Genomic DNA, 26760 nt, shown 5'->3' with positions numbered 1-26760 from the left:
GTAGTTTGTTTTAGTGTTTCAGGTAATTCAACCCTCTCCAGCCGACCTACCGGGTCCTACAATAACAATTATAGTTCGTAGCTGTTAAAATATGAGTGTTATTGAGCAAGATAAGTGTATCTTATAATGACTATAAAATCGTAATTGCTACATTGTAAATATTGTTAAACAAGATAAATCTATATTATATCAATTATAAACTAAGTTATTATGTGAATATTATTTTTTTATATAACACTTTATTTTATACATATGACAATAATAATAATAATAATATATTTAAGAACATCCCTATCATTCTAGAGGGTTGATAGGTGGACGTTCTTTCAATTAAAAATAAAATTAGAAAAAAAAACGCCACCTTAATGATTTCTAAAAAGCCATTCTGATTTTTTCTAAAAGAAAATGAATAAATACTTATTTAAAAATAGAAAAATAACCTTTGTTGTAAAATGTTGAATTTATCTTGCTAAAATATTAAACGGACAACACTCATACACCCGTCAACGCAGAATCCCGGGAAAAAACTGACTCAAATATGTGACTTTCATATCACACAGCAATTTTACTATTGCATGCTACCCTTTATAATATTCCTACCAAAAAGATATAATAATAGTTATTCGATATCTATTTTAATTCCTAAACTAAACAACAAAATATTTATATTTCTTACTTATTCCCCACATCTATTCCGAAAGGAATAACTCTTTTATTCGACATCTATCCAAAATTGGGAATCAAAGGCATCATAACAAGTCTCAAGTTCCATAAAGACAATGCCACAACACAAAAGTATTGCATGATTTAGAAACTTCTTCATACAGCTTTTAACTTCTTCCCTGCTTGAGTCGCTGTGGTTATCTTCTTCCAAACCCTCGTTGCGATAAGCAGCGGTATGACAACCCACCAGACGTTTGCCCCCACGTAGTATGCCCAATAATAGGCCGGGCTAGTTGCGAAATTGTCTCCCTCCAGAAAAGCAGCAATGAAGTAAAAAAGGCAGCCATAGAGATGTCCAAGAGAAACTGTAAACTGAAGAATGTAGCTGTAGGGTTTTCTTGTAGCAATTGCGTACCTGGAAAGTACCACATCAAACTTAAGTTACAAAACTGACCATACCGATAAGAATAACGAAAACTTCTTGGCTGAAGCTTAAGCTTTGTTTAGTTATTCTGTCTATTACTCTTGGCTGAAAATATTATTCTGTTATCGCAAATCTTGCCATACTGTTCAAGTGAACATGTAATACAACATTTATCAACTTCTAGTTGATATCAGACTACTAGCTGCCTTTTTGTTTTAGCTTACTACACGAGAAGATAGCTTATAGTGGAGTAAATTACAAAAGAATAATAAACCATCAAATAAATTGTTTCAATACAGAATTAAAACACAAGATAATTACTTTCAATTAATTGTTGCAAAACACAACTTAGACCTCCCTGGTATATCTAAACACAACTTAGACCATCCCTGGTATATCTAAACTAATATTTACAACTAGAGAAAAGCAGATCAATGTCTTACACTGCAAGAAGACTGGCAGGACCCTCTAAAACGGCAGTGATTATTTCAATAGTGAGAATTCCTGTATCTCTTCCTACGTATCTCGAGTCTCCTTTGCTATATTCCTTCCCTGATGTTTCAGATGATCATAAAAGATACAAACTTCAATTTAAATTATGCCCAAACAGCTTCAGATATGTATGTTAAACAAAAAAAAACACTGGTTGAGCACTTACAAAGTTCAGCTAAATAATGTGGAGTTTTTTCCTTGTAGAAGTCAGGAGAGAAAACAAAGTAACCCTCAACAATTAGATGTGTCAGTCCCGTGAATGCCCACCAGCACATAAGCAACCTATCAATCTTTGTCAACTTTGATCGCCCTGTCATAGAAGAACATGTAACTAACAAAGTAATAGCACGAACTTTAATATCGATCCAACTTTGCATTGAATTTAATCGTGTGATATGCTGCTGTTCTTTATTTATTTATTTATTTATTTCACAATGGCTTTCCAAGCGGGTCAACTAAACATTGCATCAACCAAGAATACAACATCGTTCGAAACTTTATCAAGAAGACTCCTCTTGCAGATGGGACAGCCTTATATAAGGATCGCGAAGAATTCAGGGAGTAAAGACAACAAAATGTTCAAAACACCAGCAGATCTTCTCTCGGAAGCATTGCTACAAGCAGAAGATGGTATGGACAGAATTAGAGAGTGTTTTCTTGCAAAAAAAAAATATCTAACCAACTAAAGCGAGATGAGACATCTCTCACACTCCTTCACGCGTCTAATAGTAAAAAGTATAGAAAGTGAGAAAAGTGAACATGAAGAATAAATTAGTCAAATCGTAGACTCGGATTCAAACTTTTGTAACTGGTTAATCTCCACACAAGCCGCGGAACTCCGCCAAAAGGAAGACAAAATACAATATTTAGACAGTAAATGCGCCGGAATATAAAATCTTTTGATGAGTTACTCCGTCAAATTAGTCACAGGCAATTGAGAAGAACAAGGAAAAACACAAACAGAAGGGGGTAGGGATCGAGACTCCAAGTACCGGAGAAGAACCAGACGAGGGAGACGAGAAGCACGGTGCTGCCGAGGTAGGGGATGACGATATCCATCTGAGAGAGGAAGCAGGGTACGTAGCCCGGCAACTCCAGATCCTTGGGCACGTAGGGGTGCGCCCATCCTCCTCTTTCTTCGCCCTCCATTGCTTCGCCTCTCTCTTCTAATCTGCCTCTTCTTATCGTTCGCTTCCTCTTTACCGACTCCGATCGCAGCAGAACAGGAATAACAGTATGCGATTTCGATCACACCAACGAACTCCCTCGCCGCCGATCTCGCACAGTCTCAGTCGATCACGGTTTCCCTATTTAAATGGATTAGGTTGATATTCATACGCCTCCTTGGCTAATTAATATTTCCGCGAGAGTTTTTCTATATATAGAAACTTGGGAAAGCGTCCCTTATTTAGATTTTTTGGTTTTTTAAAAGGTCACGTTTCTTTATTTATCTAAGCGAGTACTCCAATTTTAAAACTACCCAAAGTATTAAAAATATTATTATTCTCTTCCTATCTTTTTCGTCAACCTTCTGAATTTCTCCTCTCTTTCCATTTTCTATTATATTCCTCTCTTCAATAGATCTAATATGGTCCAAAGGCTAGTCGAGGTATAGACAAGGTCTAAAATTTAAATTCTGACAAAGCTGAGATAAATGTCTCCCTTATATATTAGTCATTATTCCAAAGATTAATAGTCGTCCGTGATTTACCTCCTCCGTGTTAGTCCTGGGACGGGTTGGCGGGAGCGGGGGGCGAGCGTATTCGTCTTTTGCCATAATATGGTCCAATATCAAATTCAGTATGAACCTAATATTAGATTATATCAGACTCAGACTCAGCCTGGGCTTGATATTTTCGATATTAGACTTATACTAGGCCTAATATTTTCTCATATCATGCATTTGGTTTCTGATATAGAAAATATCAAGTCCAATATAGGTCTAATATTTTTCCATATCAGGTTCATGTAGGGTTGTAAATGAATCAAGCGTTCGTGAACAAACTTGATGTTCGGTTTGGTAAGAGCTTATATATGTTCGTTCAATATACATAATATTAATTAAATAAACAAACTTGAACAACTCATTAAACTAAACAAACAAGCTAAACACATATGTGTTCAACTCATTAATATTCGTGAACAATATTTACGAACCATATTCATTAATAAAATTATTTTCAATATGCTAAATAAATAATAAAATAAAACAAATAAATAAGTTTAAATTATCAAGCTCAATAACTAATCAAATAATTAAAGTTTTCAAACAATCAAACAAGCTTAAATTGAGAGTTCGATAACATCTAAACAAACAAAACTCGAACCAAACTCAAGCCAAGCTTGAATTGAGAGCTCGATAACATCCCAACAAGCCAAATTCAAACTAAACTTCAAACAAGCTCAAGCTCATAAAAAATAAACCAAGCCAAGGTTGAACAATCATTTTAAAAGTTTTGTTCATTTTAAGCTCGACTCAGCTTGACTACCTTATCAAATAAGCTTGAACACCCCAAAGCTCGACTTAGCTCGGCTCATTTTTAGTTGTAGGCTCATTCATTGAAAAATAACGTAGGATTTAGGAGGTTGGCGGGAGAGGTTGGAAGAAAATAATATTATTTTTAGTGTTTTTTTTTATAGTTTTGAAATAGAGTGTTTCTTGTTGGTAAATAAAAAAAATATGACCGTTCTTTTGATAAAAAATTATAAATTATTTTTCCCTAGCCTTGATGGGACAAGGAAAGGTTTATTAATAGAAGGGAAAAGGAGAGAAAGAAAGTAAAATATTTTTTCCCTTTGTTTTGGAAGAGAGGGAAGGAGGAAAGGGAGCCGGATTAAAGTTAAACATATAGAATATTTCTTAAAATAAATATATATGTGAAAAAAAATAGAGATAAAATTAAAATGAGTGCTCCTTCCCCTCCTTACATTTAATTTGGATTTAAGAAATTTTAATATTCTCAAACATGTAAAGGTAAGCCGTATCCATCTCTCCTCTTTCCGTTCGTAATTCACTCCATTTTAAATAGGCTTCTCATTTATCCTTACCCTTCCCTTCTTTTTCTCTCACCCATTCTATTTCTCTCACCCATTCTAGACAGAGCGAAAAATAAGGGATGCATTGTCCCCAGGGCGTAGTACAGATGGGGAGTGTATAGTTCTATGATTTAAAGGTCTAGAGGTCGATCCTCGGGGTGTCACTGTCTGGGTTAACGTCTCCACTATGTATTTTCCACCTGTGTACCTGTATTTACCTCCCTCTATATCCGTGGGACCGACTCTAGGGGGGCCGCTGATGTAGCGGTTCCATATTTTTTTTGAAAAATAAGGGACACATTTATTAATTTACTTGCCACAAAGTAAATAATAAAGGTGTCCCTTATTTTTATTATTAAATAATTAAAAAAATTTGACGTTTTAGTATATTAAAATACTTGTATTTAATAGATATTTTAATAGCTATAATTATAATTGTTATAATACAAAATAAAATTCCTCCAAGTTATGTTAAGAAATATTTTTTTTTTCTATTAACACAGCTCCGCTCGACATTAGAATTGAGCAGGACTTACACACACCCCGTAAATTAGAGATCCAATAACCCGTTAGGGTTTGAAAACATGATCTATAAAATAGTATAGCATGGTGATACGAGAGACTACGGTATAGAAAATCTTAATCCTAATTTTATTGTTTTTTATTTTTGTAATATTATTCTATCCTTCTGACTTAAACATCGAATCGGTGTCGTTCTCACTGAGATAATTCTTGATGAGCCCTCTCATTGTGACAAAAAGATGAATATGTTCGCCCCAACGCCTCCGTCAACCCGTCCCAGAGTCAATACGGAGAAGGTAAATCACGGGCGGCTACTAACCTTTGGAATAGTGACTAGCACATAAATGAGGTATTTACCTCAACTTTACCAAAATTCGAACCCCGTACCCCATTGTGACAACACCTCATGCGCTAGCCACTAGCACATAAGGGAGCCCTCTCACACTTATTAATCAATGCATTAGCGACCTCCAATGAAGATATAGATTTTTGCCTCACCAATGCTCTATGCAAAACAATTTTATTATGATCATAATCATTGCAACTAATTGCATATTGTAACAATTAAGTTCATTACTACTATAAGTTGTAGCGAGAGTGTTAAGCAATTTTGATAATTTTAAAGTGATTTTGATTAAGTGAATAATTTTGATAAACTTGATAATGAGTGCTTTGAAATAATGATGTTCTTATATGTAACAAGTTTTAATCAAATGGAATACAAACAGTTAATTAGACTTATTATAACAACTAGGACTATAACTATTATAATGACACTGAAATAATAGTATTTTTTATAATGACATTGAAATAAGAGTATTTTTAGATTAAAAAATATGATGAACAACTTTTTAATATTTTTTTTTTCCAAATTAGAGCATCCTTTAGAAGAGGCACCCTTTGATTTGTATCGAAAATTAAATGGACATCTTGTAGGACTCTTGGCTGTTGACTAGAGGGAGGAGGGTGAATAACTCTGTAAATAAAAAATGAACCTTCCTCGAATTTTAAAACTTTATTTAACTAGCAATTGTATAAAAAGTAATACAAACTAATTAAAGAAAGAAGAGACATAAAAAATTACTTGGTTTGTAATCAGCAAATTACTAATCTAAGGAAATCAAAACTCACTAAAATCTCCTCTTGCTGAGAAGTCTCTTACTGTAGTCAAATCTCATAACTACAAAGTTAAACTGAATTAAAATCGATTACAAGTGTTGTTTTTAATTAGCTTCTGGGATCAGAACTGTATTTATAGTCTTGATCGGGGCGCCTAGAAGGATTCCAAGTGTCTGGGGGATAAAATTTTATCCCCGTTGTGGCGAATCGTGTCACGTTGCGTTTGACTAACTTTTCAATTTCAGGGGCTCAAACTGTGTTTCCAGCTCCCCGGGGCGAGGCACCCCAGGGTCACCCAAGTGATCCGAGCCTCGAAGCACAATCAACTGTAGGTTGATTTTTCCTCCGAGTTTTCCACTCTGACTCTTCTTGCTTAGGTGATTTCGGTCATCCGGAATAGGGCTCACCTGAACCCATCTTCCGACATTCTCAAGCAATCTTCTGCTCCGGCTTCTCATCCCTCGGAAACGTCGCGCGTCTTCTTCTCGTCCACCAGCATACTCTTCCGCAACGCCTCGTCCCTGGAACGCACTGAGTCCGTCGACTCTCCCATGTCGTTCTTCTCGCTACCTGTGTCTTTTGCTCGACCTTCTGTGCCTCTAAATTTCTACACAATTAGACACAAGATATCAAAATATAACAAAACCTAACTTGACTTGGTTTGATCATATCAAAACTTTCACGGCGTACTTACACACCTCTATTTTTGTTATCGTCAAAAGAGCACTATTGAGAAAAAAACTAAATTATTATTGTTTTAATTTGATTAAAATTATTCAATAGTCGTTTTAATTAAAATTGCTATAGCATAGAACAATTGGATAATATACTATACAAAGCCTATAACTGGTTAAAAGTATTGAATAAGAATTTAGTAATTAAATACATTTGTCACTATATATCTTAAGGTTAAAATTTTGTAAAATAAAGTGCATTTTAATATCTAACTTTTATTTTTAAAAAAAAAAATAATTTGTTATCCCACACATCATTTTTTATTTATACTAGTGTGATCGTACACACGCGTTGCGTGTTTAATATAATAATATATAAATTATTTGAGTTTTTAAAATCCGAATTGTTTGGATTTTCTAGTGTTATCTTAGAGATAAACTATTGTAATGGGCTTCTCTATGAAAAAAATTATTTTAATTTAATATTATACTTATCTTAATAAAAGAAACTAAGAAAAATATATTTTTTAACATCGTCGATCTAAAATATTTATAGAAGTTTCTTTGATCATAGTGTTGTCAATTCTAAGATGTGGGACTAAAGAGAACTATATTTTTTATATAAAACAACCAAAGAAAATTACTAATAAACTTTGAAATTATTTTTAGTGTGAATAGAAAAAAGGACAGTAACGTAAATTCATTTTAGGCTTCACCAAAGTTAGTTAGTAAAGGGGGGAGATTTTTAATAAAATAGTAAGATTATAATCCAACGATTAAATCCTAAAGCTAAATTTTATTAGCACAACTGAAAACGTAAAAAAATTGACGAGCACCCATAGTGGATACTAATGACAGATATGCAGACTAACACCAGCCTATATATACATATCATGCCCATAATGGATTTAATTACATAAGAATAATAAACCAACGTTGCATGAGTATATTATCCTATCATTTAGCATTGCACCATTATCTCGAGGACATGATGAATATATTATAGAACTCAATGATAAATTTAGAAATTCAAATATGGAGAGATAAATCATGATAAACAAGGGGTGATATCCTCCATCTCCATCGGTGGAATCCCATAATACTAGGGGTTCCATCACCGATAGGGAGGGCGACCGCCGATGTCACCCCCCCCCCCCCACTGGATCCGCCCTTGATTGAACTTTTAAATATTGGCACAACAATATAAAATTATTTAGGGCATCTCTAATGGTAATGTCACGTCAAAAGTAAAACATACACTCATCTCTCCATTATATAAAAAAAAAACTTTCAATATCTACGAGTCTAACACTTTTTCATTATGCTAGTCATCACACACACATGTTGCATGTATAATATAATACATGTATACGTGTAAATTAATACCTTGGACTTGAGAATTGGACTTGGTAAGAGTGCATCGAACTCATGCAGTGCAACGCAAGGGTGATGCTCAAGAACTCTAATAGCAAGCTAGTGTAACGAACTCTCCCTCATAAAAAAATAATTTAATTTTTTATATCAGATATTAAATTGATAAGAACAAATACTACACTTTATCTTAACTAAAAGCTAGAAGAATTCAGACTTTTAACTACGCATTTTAGCGTCGCCATATGTACGTAAAATGCGTCGCAGAACATTTTGCGACACAAACATGCGTCACCAGCATGCGTCGCAATTGGTTCGTATGCAAATGTCAATATGATCTTTGGCGACGCATTAAGGCACACGTCGCCAAAGGTTACAACATTTCGCGACGCAAGTATTGGCGACACCTTCTTTTATTACGTCGCCAAATGACGTCGCCAAAGGTGATGTCATTTCGCAACGCTAATATTGGCGACACCTTCTTTTATGCGTCGCGAATATGTTCTAACATGTCACGACACATGAAATGCGTCGCGAAATGTATTTTTGCTATATTTTTTTCTTTTATTATTTGTGACGCAATCTATGCATTACAAAATATATTGCTCATTCGGTTACAACATTAAATGTGTCTAAAATACATCATAAAAGTACAATTTACTATTAATTAGTCAAATATTTTTAAAACATAAACACTGCAACTAGCTGTCAAATATTTCCCAAAAAACATATAAGTAGTGAAATGTGCATTACATAATGTTGCAAAATAAAAAACTACATAGTCGATGATGGAGGCGGGGGAGGTGGTGGAGGAGGTCGAATTGAAGAGCATGTTGGTGGAGGCTGGAATGAAAAGCCAGGAATGACCTGTTGAAGTTGGTGCAATAATGCTTCAAATTTTTGATGTTGTTCACGTATAGTCAGATTCTGTTCATCGATTGTTTTCTGCATAGTTGTAAATTTTCCATAATCATCATGATGTTTTGAACTGATGTTTGTAGCTCTAGAACCACCCACTACAGATAGTTTAGGTAATGGACATAAACCCTTCACGTAACGAGACCGTGAGCCTAAGACTTGCGTCATGATATTGACATCCTTTGGCTGGTATACATTATCAACCGTAGAGGTAAACTCTTCACTTTCTGATTGAGTCAATCGAAGATCTACCATTTCAGCATAAAAAAAAATATTAGTATGAAAAATAATGGATTAATGAATTTAAATTTTATGAACAAATACATCAACAATATGTAAAAAAATTATAAACAAATTAATCATCGAATATACAAATAAATAACCAAATGCTATTTCATTTTACATTAATTCGATGAAGCAGAAGGAATTATGTGAAGTACGTATCAACTATATATGCAGACAACACAATCAAAATACAATTGGATCAAGTAGCAAATAATATATATAAATATTCATTAAACAGAATTCTTAAAACAAAATATTAAGAAACATGCAAGCACTGTTAACGTAATTAATTAGTTAACAGTCAAATAAACCTATTTTTTATGAGTGACTTTAAAATGGGTGAGTATATGATATTGAAAATTTGTGCTTTACAGTGAGTATATGAGATACTGGATTTCTCTTTTTTTTTTCTTTCTATCCTTTCTTTCAAATGAAACACAACGAAAGGGATATTCCATCTTTGATTCTTGTATCAATGATGCTTGAGCTATGTAAGTTTATATGTCCAAGATACGATAATTACATTACAAATTACCAAATTACTTGCAGGTGAAGCATGCACATTACTTGTAATTTTTGTAAAATACTTCAGTGAACAAATTAGTTAATCAAGCTCGAAGGAAGATAAAACAAAGCCAATATTTGATGGAAAATGTCTTTTGAACGTCAATCTTCATACATCTACAACTAGTTAAAGTTAGGCAAGTTTCAAAAACTATTCCATAGCTATTAAATTAGAGAATTCAACAACAGGTATTACATATAGTACAGTAGCTTAGTAGGAGTATACATTTTTCAGTAAATCATGTTATGGCCTTTTCTGATTGAAATTATGTCTCATCTACTTGAGTTGCACTAAGTAATAATAATAATCAGAGAGGATATCTAAATATAGCTTCAACTTGAATGTATTAAATACTTACATGTTTTTGTGCAGCCCAATCATTCTTCCATTGTCCTCCTTTGTGAAAAAATTTCTCGAATGTGTCAACCACACTCGGAAGCTCTCCCGTCACAGGATCAACCTTAAAAAATGAAACAATTTATTATCATATAAATTATGATAAGAAATTTTATTTTCAAATAGAACTTACAGCTGTGTGATAATGTTGAACCAAAGTTTTTGATCCATGTGTACCTTCAAGTGGCCTATTAAACCGATTATTAGTATTCTTTTCAGATATTTCCTATAAAAAAAAAAGATAATATTAGTGCAAGTAACAATAAAAAAAATATTTATCAACTAAATTTAACTATTACTAACCATTTGTTTTTTTGTGCCAAAATAATTACAAAGAAAATCTTAATCATCTTGGTTTACTCCCTTGTACGGCTTCCTTTTTGGTGAATCTTTATTTCCAAGTCCCCTCGAGTTGTTTCCAATGCCTCCTCATCTTACACCTTCTTTCTCGAATAGCTCTCATGGCAAGCCGCTCTACCTCCGCAATCACCAAGTTCGTCTTTTCATATTCAAATTTGTTCTGCCAAAAAAAATTCATAAATGCATAAATTAATATAATAATAAAAACATAATACATTAAAGAACATAATGTAATTTTCCAATCACTACTAGAAATATGATCTATTATGACACTTTCTAAACCCTAAACACTTTCTTAATGACATTTGAATTTAAATGTCATTATATATAATTTTTAATGACATTTATCAAAATAAATTATTTTAAATATTAAAATATCGTATTAAACTATTTATAGGGACAGATTTTTATTAATGTCACCATATAATATTCTAATAACCTTAGTTAAGCCCTTTTTTTTCCATGCAACATAACCTAATCGATCACTCTTCTTCCCACTGTACACGCCGATTCTATCTTCTTGTTCTCACCGTCGCACTCCTCTCTCCTACACTCACGCGTACCTGTCGTCGTTCCTCTCCCTTTCTCCTCCCTAACCTGCTATCGCTGTCGCCTCTCTTCTCACCTGCTCCTCTCACCATCGCCGCTCCTCTCATCCATGCTCACACATCCCTGTCATCGCCACTGCCAGTCGACGCCACCCCTGCCAGCCGCTGGCCTCCATTGTGCGTCTCCACGACGATTTCTCCGCAACACTGCCTCCCCGCGATGTAAGAATTTCCTCCGCAACACTACCTCCACCACGAAGAGCCCCAACCTTCATCCCTCCTCCTCATAGGGTTTCTGTTCTCCCCTAAGGTAATGGAGGCACCGCTGAGGCTGTTGCGACTTTGGTGCTTGGTCCAGAACTATGATTAGGGACGCCGTGGGGAGGATTCGACGATGGCGCGTCTGTTTGAGTGGAACTCTAACTCCCAGATCGATTTATCTCGTCCTTACGCAGAGTTCTAGATGGGCACACATGAGTCGGGACCTTCCTTTGCGGGCTCGGATTCGGAGGAAATTCCACTTAAGAAGTGGATTCGGGAGAACCCTGGTGCTCTGGGAGAAAAGGTCTTGGCGAACTAGGGAACAGACTGCCTTTCTTGTTCAAGATATTGTCAAGTGCACCCAAATAAGGAGTTAGCAAGGATGCTTCATATGATGCAACCAAATGTTTACAAGGACCCAAACCATAAGCCAGAGATGGTGATCACTTTGACAGAGTTCAAAGCGCTATGTGGTTTTGTCAGCATGGAGGAACTCAAGGATGTCCTTATCGATGTGCCTAGAATTGCAGAGCTGGTTGGTAATGATGCAACAAGCAAATAGGAAATCTGTTCTTTTTTTTCTTTCCATTTTCATCCAGTTAATCTGTTCTGATGATTCCAGAGTCATGAGCATGAGAACTTAGGTCTTGCATACACTTGGTTTGCTTCTTTGTTAATCATCGCCATCGTATTTCTATTATATTGTTTCTATTGCTTTCTTAAAAGATTGTGGTACTATTCAATTTCGCGTGATGCAATACATCTTTATCACCAGTTATTAGACAAAGACACAAACCAAGAATTACAGGTTTTATGTTTATTTGAAGTTTTTCCTTATTTTGGGTTAATTATTGATCTCTCTTTATTCTCGTTAGTAGGCATATAAAATTGTGGTTTCTGAAACTTTTGTCATTGTATTGTAGCTTGGAATTCGTACTTTTGATGATTTTCTTTGGGATGGATTGGTTGAATATCTTGATGCCAATGAAGAGAACAATGCATTGGTTCGTTAATCTGCTACTGCCATGCTCATTTTGTCATTTGAAATTGTCATATTCACTCTCGGGTACACTTTTGTTGACAGATAGCGTTGTATGAATGTGAAAATGACACGGATGATTCTGAAAAGAAAAAGTGTGATATAACCCACATAGAGATTGAGCCTTTGACACTTTTAGGTGTTTGTGCTGGTTTAATTCCTTATCCTCACCACAACCAATCTCCACGTAATGCATACCAGGTTTGGTTGAACTGCCTTTTATTTTGATTTCAGCTTAGCTCCACACTAATTCTGAAACAAATTCTTGTTGTAGTGTGCAATGGGGAAACAAGCTATGGGTAATATTGCTTACAATCAGACAAGTAAATTATAGATACAACTTTAGCAACATATTGATTTATGTCAAAATTCTCATATCCTATGGTCATAGCACATATGAGTACTAACTTACCCAATTATTTGGGGAAGTGAATTTAGTCTCTATCTGAATTCTTGGACATTTTAGGACTAGATCTTTTAAGGCAAATGCATTGATTTTCTGCCTCAAGCATTGTTATTGAGCTTTTCTATATGCATATTCCTACATCCTGTTAAAATGATTCGGCTGATCCCAATTCATTCAACTATGGTTGTCAAAGTTTGTATTGTTATATGGATCACATAATTTAAAACTTCTGAATATTCATTTGCGTTTGACGGATAGGAACAACAAAATTGAATTAGTTGGAAAATAAAAAAACATGACATGACATTCCAACCAAGCAATTTATTAGTTTATTGATATATCACATTAAATTTTTTTCTCATTATGAGAAACTTAGATCATGATCTAGGTATTACTTCGAGGATGTGCGATTGTGTGTGAGGAGAAGAGTGTTGTTCGACATTCTTGTGGAGGAACATATTGCAAGAGAGCAATGGAGGAGAATGAAGCTTCAACTTCTTCCGACATTGTGTAGAGAGTCATCAATGGTGCAAGGCAAGGAGAAGAGCATTGTTCTTTGTTGTTCGCAAGGAGGACAAATGAGCAAGTGACTAGATGAGCATGAAGTTTCATTCCATGCTTGGGAATGAAGGCTTTCTTCAGCGTTCAAAGCAAACTTATTAATCAATGAGCATGAAGGTTCATTCCACTCCTCAACGAAGAAGGATCACTGAGCAAGTGACTGGATTATTATTATAAATAATAATAATAACAATCTATAGTTATAAATAGTTTGAGAATTAATAGTAAAGTATTAATTAATTAAATTAATTAATCTAACTCATTTTATTCAATCATATGATTAAATTAATTAAATTTAATAACATAATTAATCAAATTATTTGAGATTATATTCAAAGTTAGTCATTTTTTTTAATTTAATGGAAATAACAGATCAAATTTGATTAAATTAAATCAGAGTATAACTTAATTAACCTAGTTATTTGGAGTATTCTGAAATAGTTAAGAGTTTTTTACAACACTTTGGAATTCAACCTGGAGCCCAGTGGATCTGGCCTATTTTCTAGTTTGGTTCAAGCTTATTGGTTCAGGTCTGTTTATCCCCAACCCTAACGACAGTGGTTACTTTCTATTGATTTTTGTGTTGCTTGAATATTTCATTTAGTTCTTTTGGACAAGATGCTGACAACAAAACGAAGAAGTTTTTTGCTAGGTGAAGTAACTGATGCCAATGTAAATGCATAGTGATCTTAGGTTTGTTGTATTATTTGTTAATGGACTGCTGTCTGTTATATTCTGTTATGTTATGCATATATGCATGTTGCTCCTGATTTTTAATTGACTTATGCACATATAGCTAAGTGCTAATGTCTTTTATAGTGTTAGATCTTATGGCATTTCAGAATCACTTACAATTGCCCTAGCGATAGAAATGCTGGCACTGGATTGTATGATATTTATATTTGCCAAGATATTTATTCTTTGACCTGTATTCATTCTGACAGCTTTGTCGAGCGGATACTTTGCTTTATTTGTTGGTGTATCCCCAACGCCCATTGCTGACAACTAAAACAATTGAACTGGTGTGCATTTTCCCTGTTATGATGGGTATGCTTTATGAGTTGTTTCTAACATTTTTTACCATATTGGATACGATATGCTAGGAGCTGGGCAGAATGCAACTGTTGTTGTTATGAGTTACAGTGGATATGACATTGAGGATGCAATTGTCATGAACAAGTCGTCTCTTGATCGTGGTTTTGGCCGTTGTATATCAATGAAAAAGTATCTTTTGATTCAACAAAAATTGTGGCAAAAGGAGTGCTTCTCAACATGGATCCAAATAATATAGTAGGGAGACAAAAACTAGGACCAAATTGGTGTGAAGTACAAGTACTAGTTGTCCTAGAACCCGAAGAAAATTTAATTAGATCTTATGATCTTTTACAAAGATTTGAGGATACACTTGGAGGAATGATTGCTTGACCTTGTCATCTGGTATGATTTAAACCTTTTAGTGAAATATTATTAATTTTTTATATTTATCATGTTATTAAAATTTTAAATAAATATGAAATGTATCTGCAGTTGGCAATAAGCGAAGATTTCTATTAGTGCATATAGAATGATACTTTATATGTTTCTCGTTTGGTAAGATTTTCAATCTTTAAATTATGCTTATTAGGTTTATATTTTCATTGTTTAATTTACTTATACAAATTTATTGATTATATTTGTAGGTGACAGGTACTTGGATTTTGCATATGATGGTTGAAGATGGTTGATAGTAAATTAGTTGAGTTTTTATTTTATAAGGCTTAGTTTTAAAAATCAATGATTTATTAGTATTTAGTTAGCATTGGATTCAATACTTTTATATCAGTATTGCATTTGTACTTTTATGACGATGGGATGAATTGTGATGATATGGTGAATGAATTGGATATTTTGGATGTAAAACGTTTTTATCCTTATTGTGGTGAATTGTGATGATGGTTAAATTGTGATGATGTGCAACTTTTTCTATTATGTGATGAATGTTTTGTATTCTGAATAAATATTAGTAATTTATTGTGGTGTATTTTAAATGTTTTTTATTTAATATTTTTATAAAATATTATAATTGACATTTAATAATGTCATTATAGATTATATAAGACGACAGTTTAAAATATCCTTATAAATTATCATTACTAACATATTTTATTATCCTTATATAAAAATTTAAAATATTTATAATTGTCAATATAAATTAGTTTAGGTGACATTTATATTTGTCCTTATTTAGATAATAAAAGGGCATTCATAAATGTCCATGAAATATTTTTTCGTGACATTTTCGATTGTCATTATATTCCTATATTTAAGACATTTTTGAAGTTAGCATAAATATTTTATAATGACATTATACAAATGTCAGGAATACTAGAAGGTCTATGCTAACATCGCATTTCAATACTTTTTTTGGTGATGTCACCATAGCTTTAGTGTCACTAAAAGTATATTATAAGGACATTTATGTGTGTCCTTAAAGACCTTAATTCTAGTAGTGAATCTTACATCAAGACGGTCAAATATGAGTTGTTTTTCGACCAAAGAGACATCCTCCCAACTCGTAATACGAGGAGATATTGTGTCTCGAACTATTTGAGCTATCAAGTTATTAAACCATTTTCCATTTTCTCCAAGACTACCTCCAGTATGCTCTTCAAATTCAACCTTCAATTTATCTTTTTTTTGCTTTTTTAATGCCTTCTCGAGAACTCTACTACAATATTGTTGTCTCCATGTCATTTGTTTACTTCTTCCATCACCTCCTGATCCACCCCCATTAGCACCTGAACTACTACCATCCAAACTAGACATCCTGTAAAAAAAATAATAATAACATGAATAAATGAATGCATTGATAAATCATGAATAAATGGAGTATATATACAACATGAATAGAATAAATAAATATTAATTCATATAAATATATTTCTTACTTCTTTTTCTGAAGTTGTGCCATTAGTTTCAATGTCAATATTATCATCATCGTCAATTTCAACAGTACTGTCATCTTCTTCATCATATTCTTCTAATGTGTCATCTTCAAAATCATCGTCATCAACTACAAATCACCTATATTTTGCTGCAACTGATCGATATTGATAACCTCGGTTGGTTCGATATCATCACGATAGAAGCTGACGTTCTCTAACTCTGGTAATTCTACCACTAGTTGCAATGGTTGCGAATTAAGTTCTTGCACTATGTGAGCATCAGTAGTAGTTTTGTCAACATCATTTTCAACTTCCATATTTGGATAGTCCCACACATTATGTGGGGCATAAGCTTGCACCAATTTCCACATTGGATCATTCTTGATATCATTCAAGTAATACACTGATTTTGCTTGCGATGCAAGTATAAATGGATCATTCTTGTACCATTCTGCCCCAGTATAGATGCTCGTGAATCTATTGTCTTCTTGAATTCTTCTTCTCCTAGGATCAGTGTCAAACCATTTGCACTTGAATATCAATACTTTACAATCTTTTAAATAACACAACTCTATCACGTCTTGAAGAACGCCATAATAGTTCTGCCCTCCTATGCCAGGTACAAGAATACCACTATTTTGTGTGGTTCGTCTAACATCTCGTTGTTCCACAATAAACTTAACACCATTGATAATAGCACTAGAGTATGAATACACAGTAAAATTAGATATATTAGCTAATGCATATAATTCATCTGTGGCCTCAGATGATCCAACTGCTCGCATTTCATTAACCTACAGAATTTTTGAAGAAGTATTACATATAAATTTAATTTGATTTCTAAGATTATTTAGAATTGAACCATTTATCGTACTAATGTAAATAGGTCTTTTTACTTGCCTTATCTTTAAACCACAATGGAAATTCAACTTCTTGTTGTTGCTCCAAATTACGCACTCCCCTTGCCAGCAGACCATTTCGATGCTCTCTACATGATATTTAAAATAATATTATCAGCTAAAAATATGCATTTAGGTAAAGACAATAATTGAAAGAGTTACATATGACTTACTCAAGGTATTTTTCAACTTCTTGGCAATTATTTAGCACATACCACTCTGCCTTAATCCGTAACGAAGGTTCAAGAACCATGACCTCTTTCTTGCCCAAAGGTCGACCAACATGCTTGAATATAGAAATAATTCGAGACGAACAAGTGTTCACCCTATCATCATTTCTTTCAGGGCGATTATATCGGGTTTCGATATCTCGAAAATACATTGAGCAAAAGGTTAGAGCCTCATTAACAATGTAAGCTTCGGCAATTGACCCCTCTGGATGTGCTCGATTGTTAACATATTGAAGATCTAGTCTTGCCTTTTCCGTGTCTTTTGATTTTCCTTCTATATTCAACAACGTACTGAGAACATTATCACTTACATTCTTCTCGATGTGCATTACATCTAAGTTATGCCGAAGTGGTAAGTGTTGCCAATATTCAAGCTGAAAAAATATGCTCTTTTTCGACCAATTAAGCTCGATGGGAGAACGCTTGCGCTTTATACCTCCATATTGCTTATGTTTTCCCGGAATACCAACATGCACATGTTCTAACTGAGCTAATATTTCTTTAGCAGTTATTTCACTAGGAGGAGATCTCCTTTCCGTCTGACCATCAAACTGTTTGCTTCGTCTCATTGGATCATTTAGAGGAAGAAAACGTCTATGTCCAATATAAGCTATCTTAATCCTTATGCCTTTTGAAGGAGTTTCTTCATTACCAGTTGGGCATGCTTTATACCCTTTTGTACTCCATCCAGACATTAAAGCATACGCAGGGAAATCATTGATGGTCCACAAAACTGCCGCACGCATTAAGAAAGTATCACTAGTTACTGCATCTCCAGTATTCACACCTTCCCACAATTTTTTTAAGTCCTCTATAAGTGGCTGAAGGAACACATCCATGTCTTTTCCAGGAGATGTCGATCCAGGTATTAATAAAGACAACATCATGTTTTCAGACTTCATACACTTCCAAGGTGGCATGTTATATGGGGCAACTATAACAGGTCATATACTGTAAGTAGTGTTCATGTTGCCAAATGGATTAAAACCGTCAGTTGCCAAACCAAGACGCACATTTCTAGGATCCATGCCAAATAATAGAAATTTATTATCAAACATCTTCCAAGCAGAACCATCTGCAGGGTGTCTTAAAACACCATTCTCTTTTGGTCGCTCAACATCATGTCATCTCATATCTTTTGCGGTATGCCTAGAACTATACAAACGCTTTAATCAAGGAGTTAGGGGAAAATATTGCATCACCTTTTTTGGTACCTTTTTCCCTTTTGCATTTTTGTCAACCCATCTACTCGAGCCACATATAGGACAATTCTCAAACCCAACATTTTCTTTCCAGAAAAGAGCACAATCATGTTCACAGACATGGATTGACTCGTACCCTAGTCCCAATTCACGGAGCTTTCTCTTTGCCTCATAGTGTGAGTCGGGTAATATTGCTTGAGGAAATGCTTGTTTCATTAACTTAAGTAACATATCAAAAGACTTGTTACTCCACTTGTTGAGTACTTTCACATGTATTAATTTTACCAAGAAATTAAGTGCCGAGAAATTTACACATCCAGGATATAGTTCTTTTTCAATTTCCTCCAACATATCATCGAAATTCTCAGTTTGGAAACCTTCTTGTTGAATAGGCTCACTGGATTCTCCAATCTCTACTGGTCCTGTCAAATCAGCTAGAACATTTGTCATTTCATCTGGGGCATCAGTATCAGATAAATCTTCATGCTCTATTGGTGGATGTTCATATTGCTCACCATGATAATCCCACACTTTGTATGACTGTTGTATGTCATATCGTACTAGGTGTATCTCTACTAAGCCAGGTGGATGTAGCCGATGATTCAAACAATTATTACATGGACATCTTATTTTCCCCTCTTCATTGATGTACTCAACAGCATGTGCTACAAAAATCTTAACACCATTTTTATATTCACGAGAGATTCGATTCGTCAAACTCATCCAACTTTTGTCAATCGTCATTTTGTAAAACTGGAGCCAATTCAAAATATATAAAATAAATGAAAAATGTTAAGATGCGGGTAGCATCTAATCTGTACACAAGCATGTTCATTAAAGGATAAAATAAAATAAAATTTATTAAAGAGAAAATTCTATAAAAGAAAATTACTTTCTATGAACAGTTTTTGATAAAATAATATCAAACATAATGAAAAGCTTAAAGGATCAGTTGACTCAGCTTCTAGATAGGTTGACAAATTAACCAGTTAAGTTTAAATCTATAAAAGCTTAAAGGATCGGAACAGACCATTATTCTTTTCTAGTTGAAAACAACAATAGATTAGAATTTAGACAATTCTCTTAGTTTTTCTTTGTCATCGTTCCTCAGTTCATTGAAGAACTTTAGAATCATTGTTCAGACATCGATTAAAAGCAAAAGAAAAGAAAGGACAAGAATAAATAGAGCATAGGTCTGAGCTTGCTTTATGATGACATGGATGTCTTAGAATTGCAGAGAAGCTAGGGACGCCATGGAGTATCATGGCGATCTACAAACAATATGTTAACAATCGAGCACGTCCAGAGGGGTCAATTGCCGAAGCTTACATTGTTAATGAGGCTCTAACCTTTTGCTCAATGTATTTTCGAGATATCGAAACCCGATATAATCGCCCTGAAAGAAATGATGATAGGGTGAACACTTGTTCGTCTCGAATTATTTCTATATTCAAGCATGTTGGTCGACCTTTGGGCAAGAAAGAGGTCATGGTTCTTGAACCTTCGTTACGGATTAAGGCAGAGTGGTATGTGCTAAATAATTGCCAAGAAGTTGAAAAATACCTTGAGTAAGTCATATGTAACTCTTTCAATTATTGTCTTTACCTAAATGCATATTTTTAGCTGATAATATTATTTTAAATATCATGTAGAGAGCATCGAAATGGTCTACTGGCAAGGGGAGTGCGTAATTTGGAGCAACAACAAGAAGTTGAATTTCCATTGTGGTTTAAAGATAAGGCAAGTAAAAAGACCTATTTACATTAGTACGATAAATGGTTCAATTCTAAATAATCTTAGAAATCAAATTAAATTTATATGTAATACTTCTTCAAAAATTCTGTAGGTTAATGAAATGCGAGCAGTTGGATCATCTGAGGCCACAGATGAATTATATGCATTAGCTAATAGATCTAATTTTACTGTGTATTCATACTCTAGTGCTATTATCAATGGTGTTAAGTTTATTGTGGAACAACGAGATGTTAGACGAACCACACAAAATAGTGGTATTCTTGTACCTGGCATAGAAGGGCAGAACTATTATGGCGTTCTTCAAGACGTGATAGAGTTGTGTTATTTAAAAGATTGTAAAGTATTGATATTCAAGTGCAAATGGTTTGACACTGATCCTAGGAGAAGAAGAATTCAAGAAGACAATAGATTCACGAGCATCTATACTGGGGCAGAATGGTACAAGAATGATCCATTTATACTTGCATCGCAAGCAAAATCAGTGTATTACTTGAATGATATCAAGAATGGTCCAATGTGGAAATTGGTGCAAGCTTATGCCCCACATAATGTGTGGGACTATCCAAATATTGAAGTTGAAAATGATGTTGACAAAACTACTACTGATGCTCACATAGTGCAAGAACTTAATTCGCAACCATTGCAACTAGTGGTAGAATTACCAGAGTTAGAGAACGTCAACTTTTATCGTGATGATATCGAACCAACCGAGGTTATCAATATCGATCAGTTGTAGCAAAATATAGGCGACTTTGTAGTTGATGACGATGATTTTGAAGATGACACATTAGAAAAATATGATGAAGAAGATGACAGTACTGTTGAAATTGACAATGATGATAATATTGACATTGAAACTAATGGCACAACTTCAGAAGAAGAAGTAAGAAATATATTTATATGAATTAATATTTATTTATTCTATTCATGTTGTATATATACTCCATTTATTCATGATTTAACAATACATTCATTTATTCATGTTATTATTTTTTTTTTTACAGGATGTCTAGTTTGGATGGTAGTAGTTCAGGTGCTAATGGGGGTGGATCAGGAGGTGATGGAAGAAGTAAACAAATGACATGGAGACAACAATATTGTAGTAGAGTTCTCGAGAAGGCATTAAAAAAGCAAAAAAAAGATAAATTGAAGGTTGAATTTGAAGAGCATACTGGAGGTAGTCTTGGAGAAAATGGAAAATGGTTTAATAACTTGATAGCTCAAATAGTTCGAGACACAATATCTCCTCGTATTACGAGTTGGGAGGATGTCTCTTTGGCCGAAAAACAACTCATATTTGACCGTCTTGATGTAAGATTGGGAAATTACATTATGTTCTTTAATGTATTATGTTCTTATTATTATAATAATTTATGCATTTATGAATTTTTTTTGGCATAACAAATTTGAATATGAAAAGACGAACTTGGTGATTGCGGAGGTAGAGCGGCTTGCCATGAGAGCTATTCGAGAAGGAAGGTGTAAGATGAGGAGGCATTGGAAACAACTCGGGGGGACTTGGAAATAAAGATTCACCAAAAAGGAAGCCGTACAAGGGAGTAAGCCAAGATGATTGAGATTTTCTTTGTAATTATTTTGACACAAAAAAACAAATGGTTAGTAATAGTTAAATTTAGTTGATAAATATTTTTTTATTGTTACTTGCACTAATATTATCTTTTTTTTTTATAGGAAATATCTAAAAAGAATACTAATAATCGGTTTAATAGGCCACTTGAAGGTGCACATGGATCGAAAACTTTGGTTCAACATTATCACACAGCTGTAAGTTCTATTTGAAAATAAAATTTCTTATCATAATTTATATGATAATAAATTGTTTCATTTTTTAAGGCTGATCCTGTGACGGGAGAGCTTCCGAGTGTGGTTGACACCTTCGAGAAATTTTTTCACAAAGGAGGACAATGGAAGAATGATTGGGCTGCACAAAAACATGTAAGTATTTAATACATTCAAGTTGAAGCTATATTTAGATATCCTCTCTGATTATTATTATTACTTAGTGCAACTCAAGTAGATGAGACATAATTTCAATCAGAAAAGGCCATAACATGATTTACTGAAAAATGTATACTCCTACTAAGCTACTGTACTATATGTCTGTTGTTGAATTCTCTAATTTAATGGCTATGGAATAGTTTTGGAAACTTGCCTAACTTTAACTAGCTGTAGATGTATGAAGATTGACGTTCAAAAGACATTTTCCATCAAATGTTGGCTTGGTTTTATCTTCCTTCGAGCTTGATTAACTAATTTGTTCACTGAAGTATTTTACAAAAATTACAAGTAATGTGCATGCTTCACTTGCAAGTAATTTGGTAATTTGTAATGTAATTATCGTATCTTGGACATATAAACTTACATAGCTCAAGCATCATTGATACAAGAATCAAAGATGGAATATCCCTTTCGTTGTGTTTCATTTGAAAGAAAGGATAGAAAGAAAAAAAAAAAGAGAAATCCAGTATCTCATATACTCACTGTAAAGCACAAATTTTCAATATCATATACTCACCCATTTTAAAGTCACTCATAAAAAATAGGTTTATTTGACTGTTAACTAATTAATTACGTTAACAGTGTTTGCATGTTTCTTAATATTTTGTTTTAAGAATTCTGTTTAATGAATATTTATATATATTATTTGCTACTTGATCCAATTGTATTTTGATTGTGCTGTCTGCATATATAGTTGATACGTACTTCACATAATTCCTTCTGCTTCATCGAATTAATGTAAAATGAAATAGCATTTGGTTATTTATTTGTATATTCGATGATTAATTTGTTTATAATTTTTTTACATATTGTTGATGTATTTGTTCATAAAATTTAAATTCATTAATCCATTATTTTTCATACTAATATTTTTTTTTATGCTGAAATGGTAGATCTTCGATTGACTCAATCAGAAAGTGAAGAGTTTACCTCTACGGTTGATAATGTATACCAGCCAAAGGATGTCAATATCATGACGCAAGTCTTAGGCTCACGGTCTCGTTACGTGAAGGATTTATGTCCATTACCTAAACTATCTGTAGTGGGTGGTTCTAGAGCTACAAACATCAGTTCAAAACATCATGATGATTATGGAAAATTTACAACTATGCAGAAAACAATCGATGAACAGAATCTGACTATACGTGAACAACATCAAAAATTTGAAGCATTATTGCACCAACTTCAACAGGTCATTCCTGGCTTCTCATTCCAGCCTCCATCAACATGCTCTTCAATTCGACCTCCTCCACCACCTCCCCCGCCTCCATCATCGACTATGTAGTTTTTTATTTTGCAACATTATGTAATGCACATTTCACTACTTATATGTTCTTTTGGGAAATATTTGACAGCTAGTTGCAGTGTTTATGTTTTAAAAATATTTGACTAATTAATAGTAAATTGCACTTTTATGATGTATTTTAGACACATTATAATGTTGTGACCGAATGAGCAATATATTTTGTAATGCATAGATTGCGTCACAAATAATAAAAGAAAAAAATATAGCAAAAATACATTTCGCGACGCATTTTATGTGTCGTGACATGTTAGAACCTATTCGCGACGCATAAAAGAAGGTGTCGCCAATATTAGCGTTGCGAAATGACATCACCTTTGGCGACGTCATTTGGCGACGTAATAAAAGAAGGTGTCGCCAATACTTGCGTCGCGAAATGTTGTAACCTTTGGCGACGTGTGCCTTAATGCGTCACCAAAGATCATATTGACATTTGCATACGAACCAATTGCGACGCATGTTTGTGTCGTAAAATGTTCTGCGACGCATTTTACGTACATATGGCGATGCTAAAATGCGTAGTTAAATGTTTGAATTCTTGTAGTGATAAGATATAATTAAAATTTTATAAAATTTAAATTCATAAATTACTAACATTGAATAATATTAATAATTAAAAAATAAATTACATAAATATTACAATACATTAAATAAAAGACATAAATTATAATAATATATAAAGATCAACTTAAACACATCAACATCGAGTTATGTCTTTGTTTATTTTTAAAAAAAATCATTTTCTCATGTATATAAAGTTATCTTGATATCATCTTCTTAGTATCTTTCATAAGAATTTCATGATCCTTATGAATAACACTAGTTTCTCGCAAACTATTTTTTGTTTTTGATATTCTTTAGTATCTTGCCAATCTCATGCTTTATTCCATTGTGTCATCCTCTTTGATTTTAGATTTGTCATTCTTCTTTACTGCCTTTTCCTTATCGAATGAATACAGACTTCGAAATCATCCACATCAATTCTTGTATATAAATTTGATGTCGAAGTGTTTCCCACTGATTCATATGCCCTTATTTTATTGATAGAGTAATGATTAACTATTTGTGGAACATATTTCTCATATTCTCTAAGAACCCTTCATACATGCATATACTTAAAATTATTGTTATTGTTGTTAGCTTTCTACATATTCAATGCGTTCTCTAACATTCTCGTCACTTTAACCGTTTTGACGATGAGTATAAAAATTATTGTAGGTTACAAAAAGATCTCTTTACCATTAGTGTGAACTTATGTTAATGTGATTTTAGCCACTAATAGTTTCTCGATGTAGTTATAGTAGGCTGATACTTGTTGTAGTAGTCAACTATATGTTTCATAAAAAATAATTCTTTTAGTCATTATCAATGATTGTGTCGATACTGATAGTGTCTCATGACTTCGCAAGGACCACATTTTTATCGAGATACCAATGTTTGTTTCAAATATATCTTTCTCTAGTTCAACTTCACACTATTCTTGTGATGGATGTGGTGGTCACTGAGTTGTTGGAAATGATGATGATGTTACGAGTTATTTGTCGCTAATAGATGGATCAACTCTAGTACTTTTTGATTTATTCGAAAGTATGACTGACAACTGAGGAGGAGAAAAAGCTTAAGTTAGGAAAGACATCCCAAATTGACTGCTCAAGACTTATCAATCTTGGGATAGATACATACCAAATGGAGCTAAGTCAACGGTTATTTGCATTCGTCGATTTTTTTTAAAAAACTTTAGGAATTTAGAAGATTTGGAGAATATTATGAAATATATAAAATATTTTAAAAATTTATAAGGTATTACGTGCAAATGCATATGTTTTGGGAAGATACATTTTCTTCCACACTTAGAATATTAGACATTTGGAAAATTTGGGAATTTTCTTCTTACACATTTTGGAATATTGGACGCTTTCTTCCGCATTTGGATGATTTTTTTTTGAAAATGTTAGGAATTTTAAAAATTTAGAAGATATTACGGAACATGATAAATTTTAAAAATTTAGAAGATATTATATGTGAAAAAAATAATAAGAATGTTAGGGTGCGTTTGGTTTAGATATTTTTTATTTTTATTTTATGGAAAATACTTATTTTCTAAAAAATAAAAAATAATCTTTATGCATTTTCTATTTTTTTAAAAAATGCTATCTATATTTTTACAAAATAAATATGAAAAGTACAAACCAAATACTATTTTTCTGAAACATGTATTTTTCAGAAAATAAAAATAGAAAACATATAAATCAAACGTACCCTTAGATATTTGGATGGATACATATATTTTAGAAAGATTTATTTTTTTTCTATATTTATATTTAGAGAATAAAAATACTTTAAAATTCGTCTTGAATCTAAATACATAATGAAGGAAGGGAAAATAGAAAGTGACGGAGCGAAAAAAAATTGAAGTTGAAGATGTATTTATAGATATTTTTTTAAAAATATAAAATGTTAATATATTTTATTATTTTTAAATAAAAATTAAAATTAAAAAAAATTCAAGGAGCTCCCGAAATATAGAGCCTCTCCCTGCGATAAGCACTTCAGCTCCCTCACCACTGCCACGAGAGCTGTTGTTGTGGCTGCTGTTACTTATTACCTTTATTTTAATCTGAGAAATCAATTTTAAAATATTACTTATCAGACATAAACTTTATTATTTTTATTATATATATTTTAAACAATTTTATTGTAAAAATTAAAAAGGAATTAGATCTAGATTGGGGTTTATATATGGGCTATATGGGCTTGGCCCATAAACGACAAGCACAAATTACCCCTT

At 33.2% G+C, this 26760-nt stretch overlaps 3 protein-coding genes and 1 pseudogene across 9 annotated transcripts; 1 reads left to right on the top strand and 3 right to left on the bottom strand.

Annotated features, from left to right (window-relative positions):
* Positions 1 to 690: 690 nt before the first annotated feature.
* Positions 691 to 2948, bottom strand: LOC121973451 (probable 3-beta-hydroxysteroid-Delta(8),Delta(7)-isomerase). The gene is made up of 4 exons (XM_042524877.1): positions 2572 to 2948; positions 1746 to 1889; positions 1531 to 1639; positions 691 to 1078 (listed from the first exon to the last, which is right to left on the bottom strand). The coding sequence occupies exons 1-4, from the start codon at positions 2726 to 2728 to the stop codon at positions 820 to 822; spliced, it is 669 nt and encodes a 222-aa protein (XP_042380811.1). The 5' UTR covers positions 2729 to 2948; the 3' UTR covers positions 691 to 819.
* Positions 2949 to 8340: 5392 nt separating this feature from the next.
* Positions 8341 to 8513, bottom strand: LOC121973913 (annotated as a pseudogene).
* Positions 8514 to 11284: 2771 nt separating this feature from the next.
* Positions 11285 to 15570, top strand: LOC121970189 (DNA-directed RNA polymerase III subunit 2-like). Of its 7 annotated transcripts, none has more exons than XM_042520727.1 (7): positions 11285 to 11595; positions 11684 to 12169; positions 12558 to 12638; positions 12719 to 12874; positions 14585 to 15077; positions 15168 to 15230; positions 15320 to 15570. In XM_042520727.1, exons 2-5 carry the CDS (start codon positions 12017 to 12019, stop codon positions 14741 to 14743), a joined length of 549 nt encoding a protein of 182 aa, XP_042376661.1. In that variant the 5' UTR covers positions 11285 to 11595; positions 11684 to 12016; the 3' UTR covers positions 14744 to 15077; positions 15168 to 15230; positions 15320 to 15570. The 7 variants fall into 7 exon arrangements, 5 of the variants coding, with proteins under 5 accessions (XP_042376661.1, XP_042376664.1, XP_042376660.1 ...); XM_042520730.1 differs by having other exon boundaries at positions 11285 to 12169; positions 14585 to 14662; positions 14744 to 15077; XR_006108866.1 differs by having other exon boundaries at positions 11285 to 12173; positions 12719 to 14662; positions 14744 to 15077.
* An 867-nt stretch (positions 15571 to 16437) lies between these two features.
* LOC121972502 lies at positions 16438 to 18532 on the bottom strand. Its single transcript, XM_042524162.1, has 5 exons — positions 17637 to 18532; positions 17465 to 17552; positions 16704 to 17358; positions 16568 to 16659; positions 16438 to 16446 (listed from the first exon to the last, which is right to left on the bottom strand). The coding sequence occupies exons 1-5, from the start codon at positions 18530 to 18532 to the stop codon at positions 16438 to 16440; spliced, it is 1740 nt and encodes a 579-aa protein (XP_042380096.1).
* Positions 18533 to 26760: the final 8228 nt, after the last annotated feature.

The sequence above is a fragment of the Zingiber officinale genome, chromosome 4A, assembly GCF_018446385.1.
Source record: "Zingiber officinale cultivar Zhangliang chromosome 4A, Zo_v1.1, whole genome shotgun sequence".
Lineage (NCBI taxonomy): Eukaryota > Viridiplantae > Streptophyta > Magnoliopsida > Zingiberales > Zingiberaceae > Zingiber > Zingiber officinale.
Note: the sequence above shows the minus strand (reverse complement) of the source record. Positions and strands in the feature narration are given on the sequence as shown.

What these genes read in the sequence shown, in the direction of transcription:
- LOC121973451 (XM_042524877.1), bottom strand. Translation starts at nt 2,728, where the DNA reads ATGGAGGGCGAAGAAAGAGGAGGATGGGCGCACCCCTACGTGCCCAAG. An exon ending in ACATTATTTAGCTGAACTTT is followed by an intron (nt 1,640 to 1,745) that starts GTAAGTGCTCAA and finishes CTGAAACATCAG; the next exon opens with GGAAGGAATATAGCAAAGGA. An exon ending in CCTGCCAGTCTTCTTGCAGT is followed by an intron (nt 1,079 to 1,530) that starts GTAAGACATTGA and finishes GGTACTTTCCAG; the next exon opens with GTACGCAATTGCTACAAGAA.
- LOC121970189 (XM_042520727.1), top strand. Translation starts at nt 12,017, where the DNA reads ATGCTTCATATGATGCAACCAAATGTTTACAAGGACCCAAACCATAAG. An exon ending in TGCCTAGAATTGCAGAGCTG is followed by an intron (nt 12,170 to 12,557) that starts GTTGGTAATGAT and finishes ATTGTATTGTAG; the next exon opens with CTTGGAATTCGTACTTTTGA. An exon ending in CTCCACGTAATGCATACCAG is followed by an intron (nt 12,875 to 14,584) that starts GTTTGGTTGAAC and finishes TCATTCTGACAG; the next exon opens with CTTTGTCGAGCGGATACTTT.
- LOC121972502 (XM_042524162.1), bottom strand. Translation starts at nt 18,532, where the DNA reads ATGGATGTGTTCCTTCAGCCACTTATAGAGGACTTAAAAAAATTGTGG. An exon ending in CATTGTGGTTTAAAGATAAG is followed by an intron (nt 17,359 to 17,464) that starts GCAAGTAAAAAG and finishes AAAATTCTGTAG; the next exon opens with GTTAATGAAATGCGAGCAGT. An exon ending in TCAGTTGCAGCAAAATATAG is followed by an intron (nt 16,660 to 16,703) that starts GTGATTTGTAGT and finishes ATGACACATTAG; the next exon opens with AAGAATATGATGAAGAAGAT.